This window comes from Protopterus annectens, chromosome 10.part0 (genome assembly GCF_019279795.1).
Source record: "Protopterus annectens isolate FY-2018-M chromosome 10.part0, PAN1.0, whole genome shotgun sequence".
NCBI classification, from domain to species: domain Eukaryota; kingdom Metazoa; phylum Chordata; order Ceratodontiformes; family Protopteridae; genus Protopterus; species Protopterus annectens.
This window is the reverse complement of record NC_056744.1, coordinates 742,861,791-742,884,146: the sequence shown is the minus strand read 5'-3', so window position 1 is coordinate 742,884,146 and position 22,356 is coordinate 742,861,791. Positions and strand designations below refer to the sequence as shown.

Here is a 22,356-nt window from a genome sequence, read left to right as displayed (position 1 = left end):
TCTAAAAATCATACAGCAATGAGGAAAAAGAGAATTTCCCTTTCCCACGGATCTCAGCAAAAAATACACAGTGCACGGAAAGAGATCATGTAAGTGAGTGGATTCACTTAGAGCGATGAAACACATCACTCTGGAAATAGTTGAACAATTTGCAACAATCAATCAAACATTTTTTCAACCTTTTGCTACAAAGTGAAATTTGACAAATGCAGGCGCAGTGAATGAAATCTTATTTATATATGAATACATGTACAGATATGTGTATGTACAGGTATAAATCAAAGAAAGTAGTTGCTGGAGCTTCCACACCTGTCTTTCCTATGGGGTCTGTGGAATATGAGAACAGTAGAAGAGTTTGGATGAATGTAGATTGAATAGAAATTCTACTTCTTTATCAAATACCTTATAATGATAAATCCAGACACTGCATGAAGCTTCTCTTTTGCATGGGATTACTTTCAGGGTCAATTGACAGTTACTAGCAGAATGATTGTGTTTCCCCTCCTTCTACTCATGTTTTAGTATTAATATTTATAATGCTTTTAGAACAGCTTTTTTTTTTGTAAGGCTGATCCAGCAAGGCCATATGGATGACCCAGGCACAAGACACTCTGCAGCCAGCACAAACCCCCAAGGTCAGGCTCCAGGGGTAGATCCTAGTATCATTGCTCCCGGTGAGGGTCTCGGATGACTTAGCAGAACCACCATGGGGCTCATTTTAAACAGGTGCCTGACCTCTCCTGTCAGACCAGGATGGCAAGGCTTTCCTAACAGGAGCATGAAGCTCCAGACAGATGACAAGGGCACACAAACTCTCCAGAAGAGCAGGGTCTCTCAGGAGAAGACAATCAACCTGCCACAGACTTACAATGCCCACTGTGGTAAAACAGACTTCCAAGAAGCCATAGTGAAAAAAACTTCAAATGCATCTGCATCCAGGAGATTGGCCAAGGCAAAAGCTTTAGGTGAAACTACTGTTGCACTTCTCTACTTCCAAAGCACTTATCTGTATGTTTAATTTACACAGATGTTTCATGAGGCTGTACATGTCAGTCACAAAATACTATAAAACAATATCTGAGAAAGAGAAGAGTTGCTGTTTCCATTGCCCCAGCTAAAAATAACAAACTAATGGGAACACATTACAAAAATAGTAAATCAAATGTATCTCCTTTTTTTATAATACAGATGCCAAGGCCATAAAAAGTCAAATTAGGGCTCAGTCTACAAGAGGCGCATCAAATCACACACCATTGGCAATCATTATGAAGTGGATCTTCACTCCAAACCAAGTGGGAGTTTTGTGACTGATGTAGCCCAGGAAATACATACCAACTCACCCCACAACAGGTTCACAGTTTGGTATTCAATGCAAAGATGAATGGTGTGACCAGTAAAATAACAGGTGTAAAATAAACCTGTTGAGTGATGCACTCACCTTAACAGTAGACATTTGATCTGTCTCCTGGTCTCAGTAACAACCTGTTTTTTCACTATCCTATTCTTTGTCCAGCACATCTTTATGTCTGTCTTTGTAAGTGGTTTTATGTGAATAGTTGAATGGCCTGGCTCCAGGGGAGAAGCCTGGGGTCCCCTTCTGATGGGGTACACCTAGCATATATCTGTCTATGTAGATGGTATACAAGGTCCCTGCTTTTGTCACACAGTTCCATACAGTAAATCTATCTTGAAAGCTTGGCTTTTCACCTTACTTTCCTTCTTATCAATCTTAATCACCATCTATGCTAAGCTATGCTTTAAGTAGATGTCTTCTTTTTTTTCCCAGTAGAATTCAAACATTTTCCTGTGATAGTGATCAAGATGTTGTAGTACAACAACCTTTCACAGATACAGCTTTCCTGTAGTGGAAACTGGTCATAAACTGGGGATTGTAGCTTACTAACTAACTAACTAACTAACTAACTAACTAACTAACTAACTAACTAACTAACTAACTTAATATTAGTAAGGAAAGCAGCTGGCCCTGACAACATCATGGGCAGGGTACTAAAGGAATGTGCAAGGCAACTGGCTCCAGTACTCACTGACATCTTCAACACTTCACTACATCTAGCCAGTGTTCTGAAATGCTTCAAGGGGATGACTATCATTCAACTACCCAAGAAACCATAGCCAACAACTCTGAATGACTACTGACCAGTTGCTTTAACCTTGATGGTAATGAAGTGCCTGGACAGGCTGATCAAAGATCATATAGCCTCAGTCTTATCTGTAATGCTGGACACACTGCATGTCACATACAGGACAAACCCCAGTACAAGGGATGCCATCTCACTAGCTCTCCATGAAACACTGAACCACTTATAAGGCAAAAACTGCTATGCAAGACTGCTATTCATCAATTTCAGTTCTTCCCTTAACACTGTCATCCCTCGGAGTCTGATATCAATGCTACTTCAACTGGGCATAGACTCTCAGTTATGCAATTGGATTATGAGCTTCCTTCCTGAAAGGCCACAAAAAATTTGTGTGGGAGACAACAGCTCCGGAAGTATCATCCTAAACACAGGAGTACCGCAAGGGTGTCTTAAGCCCTCTGCTTTTCACTCTGCTGACACATGACTGCATGGCCAGACATGAGCCAAACAGGATCATCAAATTCATGGATGACTGGATGACACCACTGTTATAGGCCTGGTCAAAGAGGGAGAGGAGGAGGCCTACAGGAATGAGACTGATCAACTACTGGTCTGGTGTGACAGCAACAATCTAGCACTAAATGTCAGACAAAGGAGTTGATTGTTGATTTCAGAAGATCTCAAGTACCACACAAACCTCTAGTGATGAAAGGGATGACAGTGGAAAGTGTCAAGACTACAAAGTTCTTGGGTGTTCATATCACAGAGAACTTATCCTGGTCAGTCCATGTATCCAGCACAGTCAAAAAAGCTCAGCAATGCTTGCACTTTCTAAGGAAACTTAGGAAGGCAAAATTATCAAGCACCACACTTCAGACCTTTTATAGGGGCACCATTGAAAGTGTTCTGACCAACACCATTACAGTCTGGTATGGGAGCTGTAACAATCAGGATCCGAAGGCTCTCAAAAGAGTTGTAAGGTCGGAGAAATAATCATTGGCACCTCCCTTACACCTCTGGAAGATCTACACAAATGCTGGTGCATCGACAGGGCCAAAAAGATTTCCAGAGATCCAATGCATCCTGCCAATGGTCTGTACACTTACCTCTCCTCAGACAGGAGATACAGAAGCCTGCATTGTAAGACCACCAAACTAAATAACAATTTCTTTCTGCTCTCCATTAGACTGTTGAACTCTTGGGAAAAACGAACCATGAGTCTGTCGAAACACTCAACCACTTCTGTTACATAACTAGCCTATCAAGTGGCTTATTTTTATGGATGTGCAATAATCAAGTGCAATACTAAGGTAGCCCACCTACCACACTGAAGGACTGTAAAGTGCAATATGCAAACTGTGCAATAATTCAATCTCATCATAGATATGCTGCTACTGCTTCAGTTTTACTTTGACAATATTACCTTCATATTGCTCACTGTCTTCCTTGTCTCCTGTTCTGGGATGGGTGTGGGTCACTGCTGTCCTACTTTACTTACTAATCGCTAGTTATTAAATTTCTACTGTGATATTTTATTAATTTTTCTCTGTCTATATGTGCAACTGTTTCCTGCATTCAGAACGAAGCATTATAATTTCATTCAGCTACACTGCTGTGTAGTTCTGAATGACAATAATGTTTTCTTTGACTTTGACTTACTGATGCCTTATTTATACAGTCTCTTCCTTTAGTGGTCAGCACTATAAGTGCAGACAACAGTGAAACAGCTACTTAATACAATGGAAACAGGCCTAGCTTGAGAAATGCCTGCAACAAGACTGGAACCATTACATAAAAAGGTCAATAGCAATAGCAGGAAAAGGATATTAAATACAGCAATGTGCCATGTACTAGCTCTGAAAGGTAACTGTTTTATATATACTGGTCACTGCTTTTTCTTCCTGTGTGTGTGTGTGTGTGTGTGTGTGTGTGTGTGTGTGTGTGTGTGTGTGTGTGTGTGTTTTGCTGGCTTTGCTGCTGCATTTGCTCGTGGCAGCTCCTGTCAAATACAGTAGAGCTCAGCTCCAATTAGCAAACATACTCAGATACTGTTTGCCTTACTTCTACGGCTTGTTTGCTCACTGGTTCGGATTGAGAGGAGTGAAAGACAGCTGATAAAAGCTGCTGACAAATATTATGCAGGTCCAAATGACAAAAACACAAGTATGCACGTGCATGCACAGGCACACCCACACACAATGTTTATCTTAGCACTGTGTTTTGCTTACTCAGTTGTTAGGTAAAGCTGCTGGATGAATAACCAGCAGAAGTTGTCAGATTTCCTGCAGCTCTGATCATAAACGCATATGGCCACTGTTTATTTTATTGTTGTATTTGCATGCTCAGTCATCCAGCGTGAGGAGGGAGGCTGGCCAAGCTATTGTCAAAACATCCTGAAGATCTGATCAGTGAATACAGATGGTATGAACTTGTAAAGTGCACAGCTGATGAAGAAGATGAATCTTTATGACAAGGAAATTGAAGAAGAGTGTATAAAGAAAACCCTGTTGCTTTCAGCCAGCAGATGATACCTTTTTTATGTTTTAAATGTAAACTTGGGGAATCTGTGCGAAGTTAATGTCTGCAAATCAGGGATACCAATTACACTGAGTAACTTACATGCTGTCCATATCCAGTATATGTTATATGACTTTAAAAACATTTTATGCAGAATCCACTAAGTTTGTTGTTGATAGTTCAATCTCAAAAGTGAGAAGAGGACAAAATCATCATATAAAATGACTCACACCAACACATGGAACAACACAACTGCTTTTCAGATCTCTTCAGAATAAACAACATACCCAAAATAAAGAAGTCTCAATAAAATGGGTATCTCTTAGAAAGAAATATTGCATTCTCACAGCAACTTTGTCCACCCTATGTGTAAAGCATAAAAATGTGGGTTGGAATGTTTGTGGTGTAAAAAAAAGTTATTTTACTAAAGTCATACTGCCAAGCAGAAGAAAAAATGAATTTTGGAACTAGCAATAGAAAGCAAGCATTCAATCACAGAAACAGTACATACAAGACAAAAACCCATAAGGTCAGCATACTCATGTCAGAAAGTGCAATTACAACAAAGAAATGCCAGTATTTTAAATGATTGTTATGATTCAGTATAACAACGAAGGCATGGCCTTACTTTCTTTTGTTCAGGGTTTAGCCACTTGATTTTCTTTGTTATTTACTCACTACTACAGTACAATTTGTAGATGGGCAGTAGCTAGGAAATTAAGATGTTCTTCAGTACTATATACATTTAATTTTGACTCAAAGTGGAGTAAATATCAGCAATACATACATAACTCACCATTTTTGAATAAAAAACTACTGCTGCCAATCTGCGCTATGTTAAGAAGGTTAAAGGCAATAATGCGAGTTGGTGTGAGGGAAGAGAGGATAGAAAGCAGATGGCTGAATGGACTGTGTTTAAGAGAGGATTTAACAATCTGTGCTATAAACTGTTCTGTGATGGGCATCTTTAGGAGCAGTTTTTGGAGAAGGAATAGAATGATGACTACAAGGGTGAAATAATATGGGAAAACAATGTCATGAACAAGACAACGTGTAGCTGCCGTGTACGCAACTCGATTTGTCAACTGAAAAGTCCTGTACAGTGAACAGATCAACAGATATTTACTTGGAGAAATTTCCTGAATTTGGGATCTCAACCCATAGAAATACTGAGCAATGGATGATTTGCAGATGATAAATAACTAGAGCAAGTGTCCAAGGCAATGCCGCTGAAAAAGAAGTCACGTGTCCTGCATAAGCTAAGCTTGAATCCTAGCAAATAGTATACATTTTTGATACCTTTATAATTTTACATTAGTTCTACACAGTTCTGTTTTTAGTGTATTTGTTACTTTTTTCTGCATCTGTTCTTGAGTTACTTTTTCTTTCTGTAATAGCATTTTGTTATAAGCACTTAAATTGTTCAGTATAAAACACAACTTTATAGAAACAGCATCCATTAAACATGAAGTCTTAGAATATATTTTGTAAGTCACAACAATGAAAGTGAATACGTTTTTGTACAATTTTGTAAATGACTTGTAGTATGTCAGGATAAATGCATACCGAAGTATGTCTTTTGTTGCTTCTCCAGTTGTTGCCTCATGAGGGCATGTAGTCTGTGTTGCTTGTCTGATGAAATTATTTACATAAACATGCAACCTCTGACAATTTGTACATCGAAACCATGAAAAGCGCTTACAATTTCTCTAGATATACCACGCAAAAGTCAAGTATTATGGCAAACGTGTTGTCTGTCATATAGACTTTAAGCCAATATTCCTGAAGCATATACGTAACATAGTTTTGCAATTACTGAAAAAGCACTAAACAAAGCTCCTTTCTGCCTTTGCTCAATTCATTATCTGTGATACAATAAGAAGTGCAGCAATGTGTGAAGATAAATAAATACAACCACTGCTCCTCTAAGTTGATAAGAATCATCCAAGGTGGTTTAGGTACCTAGTGAGGATGCCCTTTAGACACCTCCTGTAGCAGATGTACTTGGCTCAGCTCACTGTGAGTAAGCCATGGGGCAAACTGACAGTGTCTTGCACAGATTAGACTGCTAAATTAACCTGGAACATCTGTAATCTGATTAGACTGCTAAATTAACTTGGAACACCTGTGATCTGATTAAACTGCCAAGATAACCTGGAACACCTGCAATCTGATTAAACTGCTAAATTAGCTGGGAAAACCCGTGATCTGATTAAACTGCTAAGTTAACCTGGAACACCTGTAAGCTGATTTAACTACTAAGTTAGCCTGGGACACCTGCAATCTGATTAAACTGCTAAATTAACCTGGAACATCTGTAATCTGATTAGACTGCTAAGTTAACTTGGAGCACCTGTGATCTGATTAAACTGCTAAGTTAACCTGGAACATCTGTGATCCACTTAAACTGCTAACTAATCCAAATCTGTGATCTGATTAAACTGTTACATTTGCCAGGAATACCTGCGATCTGATTAAACTGCTAAGTTAGCTGTGAAGAACTATAATCAAAGAAGATGGGTCATCTTCTGTTGCTGGGGTTAGGGAAGTCTATCCTTCTCAGCTTGCCAGTCTGTGACCCTTACACATGCACCAGGAATCAAAACAGTCTAGAAAGCAGATGGGTGGATAGAACAGTGGATTTCTAGAGGACTAATTAAGCTAACCTAGAAAAAAACACCTGGTGGGGGTCACTAGGGCTCGCAATGTAATGGATATCTATGCAGAAAATAATTACTCTATAACATGAAGTAAAGACACTTAGAAAAAAAAACTAAGTGTGTGCATAGTAAATAAACCGAAAAAAGAAGCTGGCAAGAGTATTTTCTCATTTAACAAGCCAATCAACCTTGTCAACAATGTATTGTTTATATCCCTATTCAGTTCAAAAAAGAAAGGCATAATGCAAGAGAATATTTGCTCCTTATGCTATCAAGGCTGCTTTGATAAAACTCTTCATAATATCACAGACCAAAAGAATACAAGAATGGCTGTTACATGGAGAAAAAAATGGGTGTGCTGTTGTTACTGTATCTGGCAAAGCTTTACAGAGTGTACAGACAGCACAGTACTAAAGATTCCAAACAGTCCAATGAAAAGGTGACATAAGTGACTTGAATTAAAAATAATAAAAATGATTAAACAGGCATCAGAAAACTGAAGTAAACAGTTCCACTGTGTCTTTTAGATGCATCTAAGCTCACATTACAAAAGCTTAGCAAGAGTAACTTGTATGCTATAAACTCCATTACTTACATACTTACAACATACATACTTGAATGCTTAATGATATTAACAAACGTAATGCAGAATTTTTTTTTCCCAGGAAGGCACCCCTCACATAATGGACTACAATATTCTCACTTTTTTCATTTTGATACACCTCAGTGAAATAATGATCACTGACAGGCAGAATAAAACTTGCCCTGTTTGTTCCCTGTGAGGTTGCATGAACAAATAGCCCATTAAAGGATCACTATGTGCAAAAACTGAAAGAATATATTATATATATATATATATATATATATATATATATATATATATGTGTGTGTGTGTGTGTGTGTGTGTGTGTGTGTGTGTGTGTGTGTGTGTGTGTGTGTGTGTATATATACACATACACACACATGAACTTCTACCCAATCAAAATCTGTCAGTGCCACAATAACTACTTAATACTAATTTTATTTTTTTTTCCTAACCCTGAATGCCCTCACAAGGACAGACATGCTGACATTATCTTATTTTCTTGGAAAGTTATTTATTGCACATAATGCATTACATTACAATAGTATTCAGGTAGAATGGAAATAGTAAGAAATAATGTTAAATTGAGAATTTTCAGTAAAAATGTCAGTGACTTTTGTACTGACTCTTACATATGTGTTTCTTACATATCTTTACACAATTTATAAAAAGTTCTTGAAAATGGATAATGAATAATGGAAATGGATAATGGAAACTGAGGTAACATATGCTTTTTTAAAGTGATATTTCACAAGTTTCAGTTCTGTCTCCCTTCCCGAAGTCAGCCAGATTGTTACATTTCTTGGCTTGCAAAGCTCAGCTAATTAGTGAATTTGCTGCCAGTGGTTATCAGCTTTATTTATCTTCGACTATTAAATGTTTAACATGTTTACAGCCCCAAGAAATGGAAAGAATGTAGCTTTTTGCAATAGTGTGGAATCAAAGAATTGTAAATTTATGGCCTAAACAGCTTTATGACCTTAGTGGGTGTGAATTAACAAAAAAGAGGTACAGGTACCTTGCTAGGCTTGTTTCCTAAGTAAAATACTTTCAAATGTGATAGATGGTGTGATGCAATAGCAGAGATGACAATGGTGTGCACTGAAAAAGCAGATTAGAATAGAAATGCCACAGAGTGAGTAAAAGTGCTATGCCATGCTTTTTTTAACATATAAAGCTTTAGGGATCATCCAACAGGGATGGGACACTACCATCTTGACACATGAGCTTTTATGTTTGAACAATAGTGATACATGATCAAATGATCTGAACATCACGTCTGTAAGCCAGAGTATACAATCACTCTATATGCTCGAGGACACTGCTTAATAACTTAGAATTATGAAAGCTTCTAATCAACGTCTTCTAAATAAAATGTAAGTTAAACATGAAACAGCCTACAGCTTTTTGCAGAAGACAACAAAATGTAACAACCTGTCTTCCGAACAGAGAACTGATGCTTTAGATAAGGAGTGATCAGGGGAGTAGCAGTATAAATTTAACAATAGTACATGCCACCATATATCTAGTGAGTAAATCAAACTAGAAAAGTTACTGAATAGAAAACAGCTTTCAAATCTGATGACTAAAACTAATGTATGTGACAACGTACTGGTTTTAGCCAGTAGATATGAAGGTGTACAGGAAATGTGGAAATAGGGTAGACAAGGAAGACTGGTGGTTTAATTCAGAGTTTCAGGAAGGGATAAAAAAAAAAGGAGGGCAGGAAAAGGTGGGAGGTAGAAAACACAGACAAGACTAAGAAGGAATACTGACTGGCTAACAAAGAGACTAAGGGAGCAGTCACAATAGCAAAGAACAAGGCATCAGAGGCTCCTTACAAGCTTCTGGAAAGTGACTCAGCAGACAAAGATATTGAATCAGGTTGCAAGGCAAAGACAGAAATATAAAGATACTCTTCAGACACCATTCATAATGGCAGCATCAACCAATCTACTGGACATCAAATGTAAATGGAGGAAGTATTTCCAGCAGTTTTTGAATGAAGAAAACCTTACAGACAAGGTACTGCCCCACACACAGCCTACAAAGAAAGAAGATGAGCCCACCACAGAAGGAGTAAGAACAGCATTAAGAAAAATGAAGTCATGGAAAGCAGCAGGCTTGGATGATGGTAGATATGATCCAAATTTTGGACAAGTTAGGGGAGAAATGGCTCCAGAGGGTACTCACAGGAGAATGGAGAGAAAGATGTATCCTAGATGACTGGAGAATAAATATTCTAGTGACACTGTACAAGAACAAAGGGGACATCCACAACTGTGGGCAGTACAGAAGTATTAAAGTCCTGTCACACTGCATGAAAGTATTGCAGAGGGTGACTGATAAATGAATATGCAGAAAGTAAGATAGGAGATGAGCAGTTTGCATTCAGATCAGGATGTAACACAAATGACTTGATGTTTGCAGTGAGATAGACGATGGAGAAGAAGCTACAGATAAGGAAAGAGTCCAACTGAGTATCTTTAGACTTGGAGAAAGCATATGAGAAAGTCCTAAGAAAGCTGACTTGGACAGTCCTGAGGAGGTCTTAAGTCCCAGAAACATGTGTAGAATTAGTACAGGCTATGCACAAGGACCTAATGAGTCAAGTAGGAATAGTGTTTAGACTCATAGAGGGATTCCTAATGGAACAGGTGTGCATCAGGATTCAGCTCTGAGCCCACTACCATTCATACTGGTGATGGACTACATTAACTAACAGTTTGGAGGGGACAGATCAACGAAGCTGCTATATGCAGACAATATGGAATTATAAGCAGACTCTGAATAGCAGCTTCATCAAATGATAAGGGAATGGAATGCACAACTGAAGGAACATGTGATGAAACGGCGTACAGGCAAGATAGTTGTCATGGCAGCAAGTGGGGTAACCCAGAAAAAGCTGAAAACTAAGACAGAAGGGAAAACAATGGAACTGGTTAACATCTTCAAGTATATGGGTGGCAGAAGTCTGAATGAGGAGGTGAAAGATAGACTAAGGGAGATGCAGTCAACTGGCATGGAGTGTCAGGGTTAGTATATGACAGAAGAGTGCAAATAAGCTGAAAAATAAAGTATACATAACAGTGTTGCAACTAGTGCTTTGTATGGACAGAAACCTAAGCAGTGAAGGCACAGCAATTGAAGAAGCTAGAGGTCATGGAGGTGAAGTGTCTGAGATGACATGTAGATGCACACTATGGGACAGAGGGAGAAATGATGACATCAGATCAGAAACTAAAGTAGGTCCAATTGCAGGAAAAAGTACAAAAAAAGCAGACTACTGTGGCTCGCGTACATGTATAGGAAAGCAGAAGACAATTTGATGAAGATTTGGGAGGGGCGGGTAGAAGGCAAGAGGAAATTAGGGTATCCAGTAAAGAGATGGATGGATTGTGCGAGAGAAGACTTGCATCAGTCTGGCATGACTGCTGAAATATGTAAGAGATTAGCACTGAATCGATACAGAGATGTCAACATTTGACATGATACCTTGACCTCCTGTAGAAAATGGGAAGAATGGGGTCAATGATGATGACACCATGGTTCAAAGGAAGATACAGTGTCAGCAAAAGGAGAGAGGTGACATTTTTTCTCACACTGGCAATTTTGGGCAATCCCTCCTGAAAAACTGCATAAAATTCTAGAATCAGCAAGAAGACATGAAGTTTGAGGGGCCTGAAGAATTTGGTCATTTCAATATATGCTCAAACAAAGGGAGAGAGAGTGAGACAGATATACAAATTTATTTAGCACACACAGTCTCAAAACGGTGTGTGTGTGTGTGTGTGTGTGTGTGTGTGTGTGTGTGTGTGTGTGTGTGTGTGTGTGTGTCTGTGTGCGTGTGTGTGTGCATACGCGCTTACATTTGTGTGTGTGTGTGTGTGCATACGCACTCGCATTGTTGTGTGTGTGCGTGTGCGTGTGCGTGTGTGTGTGTGTGTGTGTGTGTGTGTGTGTGTGTGTGTGTGTGTGTGTGCATTTTGTGTGTGTGTGTGTGTGTGTGTGTGTGTTTGTGTGTGTGTGTGAGGGTGGAGCATAGCAATAACAGTACCTCACTCTACTAAACATAGAGGATTAAAACAAAATGAAGGTAGTCCAACGTGGGGACAATTCTTTAATAAAGAGTAACAAATGCTTGGATACAGTTAAAGGTAGGCATAGTATCAAGAAAAAAACATGAGGAAGAGATTTTAACATACACAGGACAGGGATAGGAAATAATCAAAGTGACAGAAGAACAGCAGGGGACAAGGCACAGTATGCATATTCAAATAATAGAAGAGCGTATACAGTATACAAGCCAGGACAGCCTTTAATTCACAGATACTGCATGTCTCAAAGCCTGTCAACCTACCCACCCACCCAAGGTTGTCAACATGACAGCTACTTGGTTAACTGTTCAGCATGCCACCTTGGTACAAAATGTTACAGCACTGTACTATGAAAATGAAATAGTGCCAGCCTCTCTAATAGCATCAGACGGGGTAAAGCACGCACAACTTGGCATCAGTGGACTCTGCCACTATGACACATTGCACAGACAATCATTTAAGGAATAAAAAAAAAAATCCACATTCCATGAGCACAAAAAGTTCTGGTCTTTCAAGTATATGTTTCAGATCTTTCAAGAACACATACTGAAGTGATCCATTTATATCAGTAAATGGAAAGGCTATGAGCAGAGGCCTCATGTACCATCTTCTCTTCTCCATTTGTTGATTCAAGAATGTAGACTAAACTACAAATTAATAACTATAAACCAGTTTCTTCCACCTTCAATCTAGTAAGTAATGAAGCTATTTGTATACAACCAGCATACCTGTCTATTTACCACTGTCTATTTTTCTAACAATGGTGGTGAGTAGTGTATGTCACGATAAAGTGATCAGTGAATAAATAATATTACTAACTTATGAATAACATACTGCACTCTTCAGCCACACAATATCATCACACTACATGTAAAAAAAAATGTAGAGATTAATCCAAATGCGTACGGCATGGAAATCATGGATAGTAAATTACTGCTGTACCTTACTCTGTTTAAAAATGAAAAAAACAGTCAAGCTTTATTAAAAATAACACTACAACATACATTGCTCAAAGATGCATATTCTACTGAACCAAAGTAATGTCATTTCATATTCCACGCAATTGTAGTCGCTTCTGTTACAGCAACTCAATATTGTTTCATACTCCATGACACTTAACCACTGTATCAGGGATTAGCTATCCTTTCTGATTAAAACAGTTCATTGCCTCGATACACAAAAACAACCTTGGCCTTATTACTTAAAAAACAAATAAAAAAAAATGTACACAAAAGAGATTAAACCCTGTGAAAGACTCTGTACAACATACCTGTGTGTATTCTGCATACTGGTTAGGATAGCATGCATAACTATCTAATGCATACAGAGGGGCAGGCATCAGAGTGACCACAGGATCTGGTGCACTTCCTAGCATCGCTGCTTGATGCTGAACTGTTGTGGTCTTCCCCGCATTAGTACCTAGAATTAAAAAATGTAGTAAGGTTATTTCTCCAATTACACAGATGGCCAGACAGCAAATACCCAACTCCACAGAAGTAAAGGCGTTGCAAGTATCTTACTTTATGCAGTAAAAGAAAAGTCTGGAAACAATTTTATATTGAGGCTACAGTAGAAGCAGTTGTACAGAAATTGTAGCGATCTTAAATACAGACTGCAAAGCACTACAAAAGATACGCTGCTCAGTTTTTTCCCAAACAAATGAACATGGATGAAAGCAATATGTTTTACATCCCTGATTCAGGAAAATGAACTGATGGGTTGTTTGGCAGCTGTTCTTAAGACTAAGTGAATTACAATGTAAACTCGAAATTGCTAATGTATATTTATTAAAGTTTCCATAATAGATACTTTGTTTAAGAGAACCACTGTAAGTTCAAAAAGTATGAACAAGGTGCATACTATGATTTGCACAGCTACCTAACACTATCATCAGACAAAGTAATTGCATGCTTTTAATTTGTTTTAAAACAAGTAGATAAGTTACATATCATTTTTCATCAAAGCCACAATTTCTGGGTTGGAGCTACTCACTTAAATAGCATTGTGAGCCAGCTGGCAATCCAATGAGTTATGTAGGGATTTATGCCTTGTATGGTGAGTTTGCCTATAATACTTGAGTGGGGTACTGTGTCAAACACTTTAACCAGGCCTAGGTAGGCAGTACACACCATTTTCTCTTCATCTATAGCCTTGGTTACCTTCTCAAAGAAGTCTACCAGATTAAGTAGGCATGACCTTCCTTTGACAAAACCAGACTAGAAGAAGTCCAGTGTTTGTAGTTGCTAATGTCTTTGTTGACCATTTCTATGACAATTCATTCCATGGCTTAGTTTGTAGTTTCCAGGGTCTAATCTTGTGAAAGGGGATAACTGTTTTCATCCTCCATTCACTTGGTTCATAGCTTGTTTTAGGGCTTGTAGTTGACAAGTGACTAATATTGTCCAGGTTTCCTCAATGTTAATGCATACTGTAGCCCATTATCGATAAGTTTAGAAACAAATCTCCTCCTCTGATTTCAGCATTAATTTGGTCCACTAAGACTCTACCTAAGTCTTGGAATTATTGGGCCATGATGAAAGTAATTCATAGTAATTTGCAGTACCACCATAAGGTGATTAACTGAGTTGACCTGAATGATCAATGCACTCCTTTATGGAGGACCTTGGCATTAATCTTCTCTGATTACAGTCAGCACCTGACACTGTGGAATGTTAAATGACTTGCTAACATTTTTCAGTCTATTGAGGATGGGTCAAACTCTCCTAGCTTCCTTCACATTCCCTCAACAGAAATACAAGCTCCTTAAGATCACTTTTTGCCAGTTGAGGCCTACAGTCTTCATATCATCTTTCAAGAACTTCACTAAATACAGTTTATGTTCACTTTATGCTTTAATAGAGAAACAGTTCCATACACTCTGCTGTACTGATCATAGTAACATTAGACTTGTCAAAACCTCTTGGTATGTTCTGATCACTGACCAGTTGATATCAAAACTGAACCTTGAGACTAGCCATACACAACTTTTTGTTTTCCAGCTTGTCCCAGCCTAACTTTGCCCCCTCTTTAAAAATTCAGAATTACCTGATGCAATTTCCTGACCTCTGGGAATCATGGTCTGTTTTAACATTAGATGGTAGGGTTGCCACCCACATTCTGCATAAAGGTTACAACTCAACAGAGTGCTGCAATGGCTATAGTTCTTGGCAAGTCGACAGCTACCATACATTTTAAAGCTGTCTCTACAGTCTTGCCTTGTGGGATAAATCCATACAATGGTTCTCCTGCACTCTGCACAAAACCTCACTATAAGACTGCCTTGTGGATTTTTAATTGTTTATAACTGAGTCATGAATGCGGGAAAAGCAATTCAGTAGCAGAGCAGACAAGTGCCTGCAAGCATTAAACTCATTATTGCCAAGTTCTGGGCAAAAGGTCTGTTGCTGCAAAAGCCCAAACATCTGTTAATTAGGGTGCATTACCATATTCAATAGATTTGTTTTCTGTTCTGTCTTTACTCAGATCATGACATTATTTCATTTTGACCACACTTAAAATAACTATTCTCTACTAGAGAAGAGTCAGAAGATGGTGTTACTATGTTATGTCCTAAATCTAGACTGCTGTTAGCATTAGTGGTGTTATCTTTAGCTGTGTTTCAGTCATTACATAAACTGTAGCATTACTGAGCAGGTTTATTATAACTAGTTACACGTCACATGCTTCTCCCCTGTTTCATACAGTCTCATTAACACCTGCTGTTCACTTTCACTATACATATTGTTCATTTCAAATTGCTATGTTTTGGTTGAAAGCAAAAAAGACATGGTTTCAGGTTTTGATTACATGAACACAAACAAAATGCCACTTTAGCTATATAGTTGTTATACAGCATAGTATACCTGTCAAACTCTTAGAGCAATAAATCTGGACAAAGCCTAAAATAATGAGGGGTCAAAAGCCCAAAAAATAGGGACAGATTTTAAATATTACTCTTGTAAACTTAGAAAGGTGCTAGAATAATATGATTTATGTTAGCATGCATTTTTGAAGGATATGAAGGCAGAAACTCAAATACATGTCATCAGTGATTTCAATCCTCAGTGATTTGCAGAAAACCACAAATTTTATGAGGAGCAAATGAAAAATATAAGGCAAATATCTGGACAGTTGAGAGGTATGCAGAGTCTTGGGTTTGATTCCTTCATTTTCTAGTCAAAAATTATATTATTTAGAGCAAGTATATCTGTCAGTATACTCCAGGATGGTCTCACACAGACCAATGACTGGTATATAAGTCACGGTCTCAAACTGAATGCAAAGAAATGCATCATCATTCCCTTTGGCACAAACTATGTCCCTTCACACTACCAAATCAATAACACCCTAAGTACCCATGACGTGGTAATGGACCTGGGATCACAGGTTAACCCCGACCTTAACTTCGACCACAATGTGTCTACGTAGCTCACTTGATTAATAAAAGCATCGCCTAGAGAGCAAAAGAAGTTATAACTCCCCTATACTTAATCGACTATAATGCCCCATTCGGTATGTACCATACTAAGCATCTACAGCAATTAGAGAGACCTCAGAGGTTTCTAACAAAGAAGATCAAGGGCCCCCAGCATGTGCCTTACATGGACAGACTAAAATCCCTGTCACTATACTCCATATCGTACAGACTTCTTAGGGGAGACTTATGTCTGGCCTGCAGAGCAACCCAAGACACATCCTTATGACCTTACTGCATATCTGTAAATCAAATGGGTCTGGGGCTACCCATTCCAGGGACTTCAATATAGCCTGCAACTTAAATAGACAGGATAAAAGCCAAACCAGCAACGTCGAAGGATAAAATCTTTAATAACACTTCCAAACACAAAGCTTTCGGATATAACACCCTTCCTCAGTGTGTAATAAAAACTAAAACAAAAGTATGATTTTAAATACAATTATAAAAGACACAGCCAACCAATAAAATTACAATTGCAATTAATTAATTAATTAATCATTATACAATCCAATTAAATTAAAGGTACATTCAGGTACTAGAGGCACATTTGCTTTTTTTTTTTCAGTATAGGTTTTATAGTAACAGTTCCACTTAACCCTGGTATTTTATCTTCATTCAATCTCAGTATCCATTTATACTCTGCTACATCCAGCTGGTTAGTTAGGTCACCCCCCCTCCCCAAGTTCATAGGAACTACTTGCAGCATTCTAAAATTAAACAGATGTTTTACACCATTTTCCATCGAATGTTTGGCCAGAGCATTAGTTAAAACTTGTCTCTTTAGGTCAGATACATGCTCACTGATACAGTCTTTTAACCTTCTACTGCATTTACAACATAAAATGCAGTGCACAAAGTGCACATAGCTAAGTATATTATATTTTCTGCCAAACAGGTTACTGTACATTTAATTTCAAAAATCTGTGAAGTCGTAGGAAGTTCAAACACTAAATCAGTTTTAATATACCTACAATTTACACAATTAAAACAAGGTTTATTGCCAGCTTTATTCATCAGTCTTAATTTCTTGTAAGTATTCATCTCTAAGTAACTTAATTGCTGTTTTAAATTTTTGTGTTTTCTAAAAGAGAAAGTGTGGAACTTGCCCTACAACTTTAGCTATCTCATGCTGGGCACATAAAATTGACCAATTCTTCTTAACAATATTAGTCACTGAACTAGACCTTAAATTGTAAATACTCACATATCTAACATATCCATCCCTATTTGATGTTACGTTTCTTCTACTCCCTGATAACCACCCATTCCAAAGTACAGTTTAGCCAAGCTTGTCCTGTCCCTCCCTACATGTTGTTTAAGGTCTTGTAGGAGGGATTCATTATATTTTCTTAATTTAAAGTCATTATACATCTCATTCAACTGTTCATTATATTTCTCTTCCCTAGTATTAAGTCTACTAGCTCTAAAATACTGGCTAGTGACTATGCCTTTAAATATGTGTCTAGGATGCATACTTGGTGTATGCAAAAATCGATTAGCCTGAATATCTTTTTTATATATTTTATATATACTAGTATCTATGTTGCAAAGAGATGAATAGTGTGTAGAGGAACAGCACCAATTCATTCTCAATGTCTATTACCAATAGTTTATTCTCAGGAAAGGAAAAACTAAACATTCTACAAGAAGTGAAGAATTTGTTCTCACAAATAAAAAATCATTACAGTAGATTCCACTACTTATATTTTTTGCCTCCTCCATTACTGACCATCAGCCTGACTCCCATGTGTCTTAGCACATTATTTCCCTATTGACAGCAATGTGGTCACTGACTCAGGCAACAACTGACTGGAGGCAGTCTTCACCCAGGCATGCATGAAGGTTGCTAGGTCTTGTAGCCATCAGAGGATCATCATCATCATCATTCTATGGCGCTGTCCCCTCACTGACCACCTAAACTAGAAGCCCAAGCAAAGGACCTGCAGGTGAGGGCCAGTCTCAAAAACAATCCTATCCCTGCATCAGCCCCCATTGGTGACATTTCACTCAGCCTTCGATCTTTTCTAGTCAAACAGCTGGGGTATTTCTAATTATACCCAAAGTCTGCCACCTAGTGGGTGATATGAGTGCCATGGCACTTCAAGGGCCTCTTATATTCATGCCTGTACATGCATGCTCCTGCACATACCCAAGAAGAGCTGCCATCACCTGCTTGAGAGTGCCAAGCCCATGTCCTCTATTCATCATCACTTGCAAGCCAGTGTCCCCTGCTCATTCCTACTCTCCTTTCCCCTCTCTCTTCCAGTACCACAAAAATAACTTAAGTCATCTGAGCTATAATCAGGGCTTTATCCCTCTATGCCATGGAGCCAGGTCCCATTACTGTTAGTAACACAAGCACCTTGTAAGCATTTGTCAAAATCTCATCAAAGTTTTTAAAAATGTAAAAAAACATAATTTGGCAAATACTGAGCAATAAAATGGTGTAAATTGTGGCTCCAATACAAGGTAAGCCACTGGTAGCTATTAAATGATGCCACCAAACTAAAAACAGAGTTGCCAACACATCCTCCAGTCCATGAAGGATAGCTGTGTTCAGCTCAAGAAAGTCACTGTTTATGGCAGTGTCTGTCTCACATCTGAGCTGCATATTAGGATTGAGACACTCAGTAGTGCAGCCTCTCAGAATACCCCCACAAACATGACAGCAGTGATTAAAGCCTCTGTAATCCACACCTTATCTTGGAAACTGTCAGAGCTATCAGACTATCCACATGCCATTCCAGCTGCCATAGTCCCCCAAGTCTTGACAGTGGAATCCCCTCCTTATTAATCTCAACCAATCCCACAGCATATAAGACTGCTAAGTCAAACCCACAACGTCTGTCAGGGACTGCATCCCTATACAAATCTTTAATCCAGCATAGGCATTATCAGATCACCTCTTCTGACTCCAGTATTTGACTCCATGCATTTATTTATTAGTTATTTGTTAACAGGGCAATTACACTGGCCTTTTTCAGCCAGCAGAAAAACAATTACAGTTATCATGTTAACATATAGTACAGACATTAAAATCAGCTAATGCATATCTAACACACACTTACTGCACAAATATAGCACAGACATCAATGTCAGTATACGCGATACACACTTCTTTACACATTTGCAACAATAACAACAAGCAACAGTTTGCAGTTGGGTTTCAGCATAATAGAGATGCAGTTAGAGTTCAACATAAGAGTTTAACCAGACACTGCTCTGCTGTATATATCTGTGCAATCCAAGGAATCGGTTGCATTCTGCTAACCCTAAGTATAATTTTATACCATATTTTGCACCTTTAAACTGATTTTTGACATATTGCTGATTTATTTAAAACTGTTCTTGCTGATTTGTTGAACTTTTTTCTGCTGTAGCATAGACAAGAATCAGACCTGCTGAATCTGGTTCTGTTTGTTAAATGGAGCACTAAACCAGGGTATTTTTTGTTGGAGAAGGCCCACCTGCACCCTTGTGGCAGGAGAGTGCAGTCAGGACTCATCTGATTGAAGGAAGAGCTCAGTTTTGAGCTTTTTTATTGGTTAAATTGTTTAATTCAGTTTGATCACTGTTTTAACACAGCTTCACAGAATTAGGCAACCTGCCACTGCTCTGCTGCATTCATCTGTGCAATCCAAGGAATTTCTTGCCTTCTGCTAACCATAACTACAATGTTAGACTGTGTTTTGCACATTTAAATTGTATTTTTGTTATATTGCTGATTTTTTAAAACTGTTCTTGCTGATTTGTTCCACTTCTTGTCTGCTGTAGCACAGACAAGATTCAGACCTGCTGAATCTGGTTCTGTTTCTTAAATTGAGCACTAAACCAGGTTATCTTTTGTTGGAGAGGCCCCCCCTGCCACCCTTGTGGCAGGAGAGTGCAGTTAGGACTCATCTGATTGAAGGCTGCTGCTACTGGGCTCAGTTTTGAGATTTTTTTATTGGTTAAACTGTTTAACTGAGTGTGCATACTGTTGCTACATAAGCCCTGCATTTGTGCAGGTTTGCACTTGTTTTAACACAGCTCCACAGAGTTAGGTGACCTGCCACTGCTCTGCTGTATTCATCTGTTTACGTGAAGTGCACCACCATGCACTATTGCTCACTACTGCACAGCGCGGGTAACCTTTGGTGGTTATAGACGCAAAAACTTCTGTAGATAAGTTTTCCAATAGTAGCTACCTGTGAGCCATCCGAGAAGTCATTAAATTGCACTTAGCTGCTCAGAGAGCACCTCAGTTGTGCTTTTGCCCCTTAAGCAGTCCCAAAACCACCAAATCTACAATAGTATCATAACATTTACAGAACCCAAACTAGTATAGACCCTTTATAGAGCACCCCATTAATATAGACCCCGCTTAGAGAACCCAGTTATACCACACCCCTCCATTTTCTCTCCCCATTGTAAAAACATGATTTAACCTAGCATTATGGATGGTCACTTTTCCTCCATTTCTGCTACCAGCCTGATTGACATGGGTATCCTGAGGCAGCGTAGAAACTGTGTCATGTACACTGACAGCCCTGTACTCCTATATCATCCAAGTACCATTTGTGAGAGATGCATGTACACTAAGAATCTGGAATCCTTGCTCTCTCATGCACAGAACAGTAACACTGAACAGGTTGTCAGCTCACATACTACACCTTCTTTGCAAATCATGCACCCAACACATAAACTATCATATGCTGAGGTACTCACCAGAAACTTACCTAAACACCAGAGACCTTTCAAACACAAACCTGCTACACCTAATACAGCACCTACTGCATAAAAACACAAGCATCAGTGCCTCAACAAATAAGCCCTAAGGCAAAGCACATCTAAACCAAATTTGTATTCATAGGTGACTCCATTGTGAGAAACACAGACGTCCAACTCACCAGGCTGGACAAGGAGAAGGTTACGGTCAGCTGTCTATCACGTGCCAGGATCCGTCAGATCACACATGCACTCAAGTCTCTCAACAAGTACTGTTATGACTCTGTCATAGGTCATGCTGGTGTGAATGACTTGAGAGATATCTCATTGGACTATATGAAGAGAGACACGACTGAGCTCTCTGAATGTGTGTCCCAGGCAGGTATGTCCCTAGCCTTGAGCAGCATTCTACCCTCACCTAGGATGACATCACAGTATAAACAAAAAATGATTGACTTCCAAAAATTGGCTTTAGATTCTGGTGTCATTCTAAGGGGATCCAGTTCCTGTCAGCCTTGGATGACATGGTTGATAGACCACACTGCTTTGCTACAGATGGTCTTCACCTGTCACCTCTAGGCTGACAGTTACTGTCTAAGGCATTTGCCTCCCCTATAGTGTGTTTTTTAGGCAAGGTCTCAAGAACGAAATTTCTGACGTGAAAATATCGTCAAAAATAAATTAAAGGTTATGCTGCTAAACCCTAGGAGTTTAAATCAGAAACTACACTCTCTGAAAGCACTCCTCTCCTTGGATGATGTTGATGTCTATGTAGTCACAGAATCTTGGTTGAAGCTCACAGAAAGTACCCCAGCCTTGTAAGGCTACGATGCCTTCCAAACGTTCAAAACAGCAAAATGAATGCATGAGAACCAAAGGAGGAGGAGTAATATCTATCGTCATCCAAAATAAATACACCTCTTGACTGGTTAGACAGGAAAACTCCATGGAGTTACTCCAATTCAACTAACTCTGGGTAAGACCCCCCCTTCAAATCATCATTAGCTGTAGGCCCCCTTCAATGAACCACGACACCCACGCTGCTTATTTGGACCTACTTGAGTCAATCAAATTACAACCAAACACTCTAGTCATGGGCGATTTTAACTATCCCTCCATTGACTGGGAAACTTATAAGAGTACCAACATGCTCACATGAAGGTTTGTGGACTTTGTTAACAATAATACCCTGGAACAAATAGTATGCAACCCCACA

The 22,356-nt window shown here is 38.8% G+C and overlaps 1 protein-coding gene across 1 annotated transcript in view; it reads right to left on the bottom strand.

Moving 5' to 3' along the window:
- The window catches only part of RAVER2 (ribonucleoprotein, PTB binding 2), a 2,410,893-nt gene that overhangs the window by 370,377 nt on the left and 2,018,160 nt on the right, over positions 1-22,356 (bottom strand). The window contains exon 11 of the mRNA XM_044085561.1: positions 13,227-13,375. Within this exon, the coding sequence (XP_043941496.1) occupies positions 13,227-13,375 (149 nt within the window). The remainder of the gene's footprint in view (positions 1-13,226; positions 13,376-22,356) is intronic.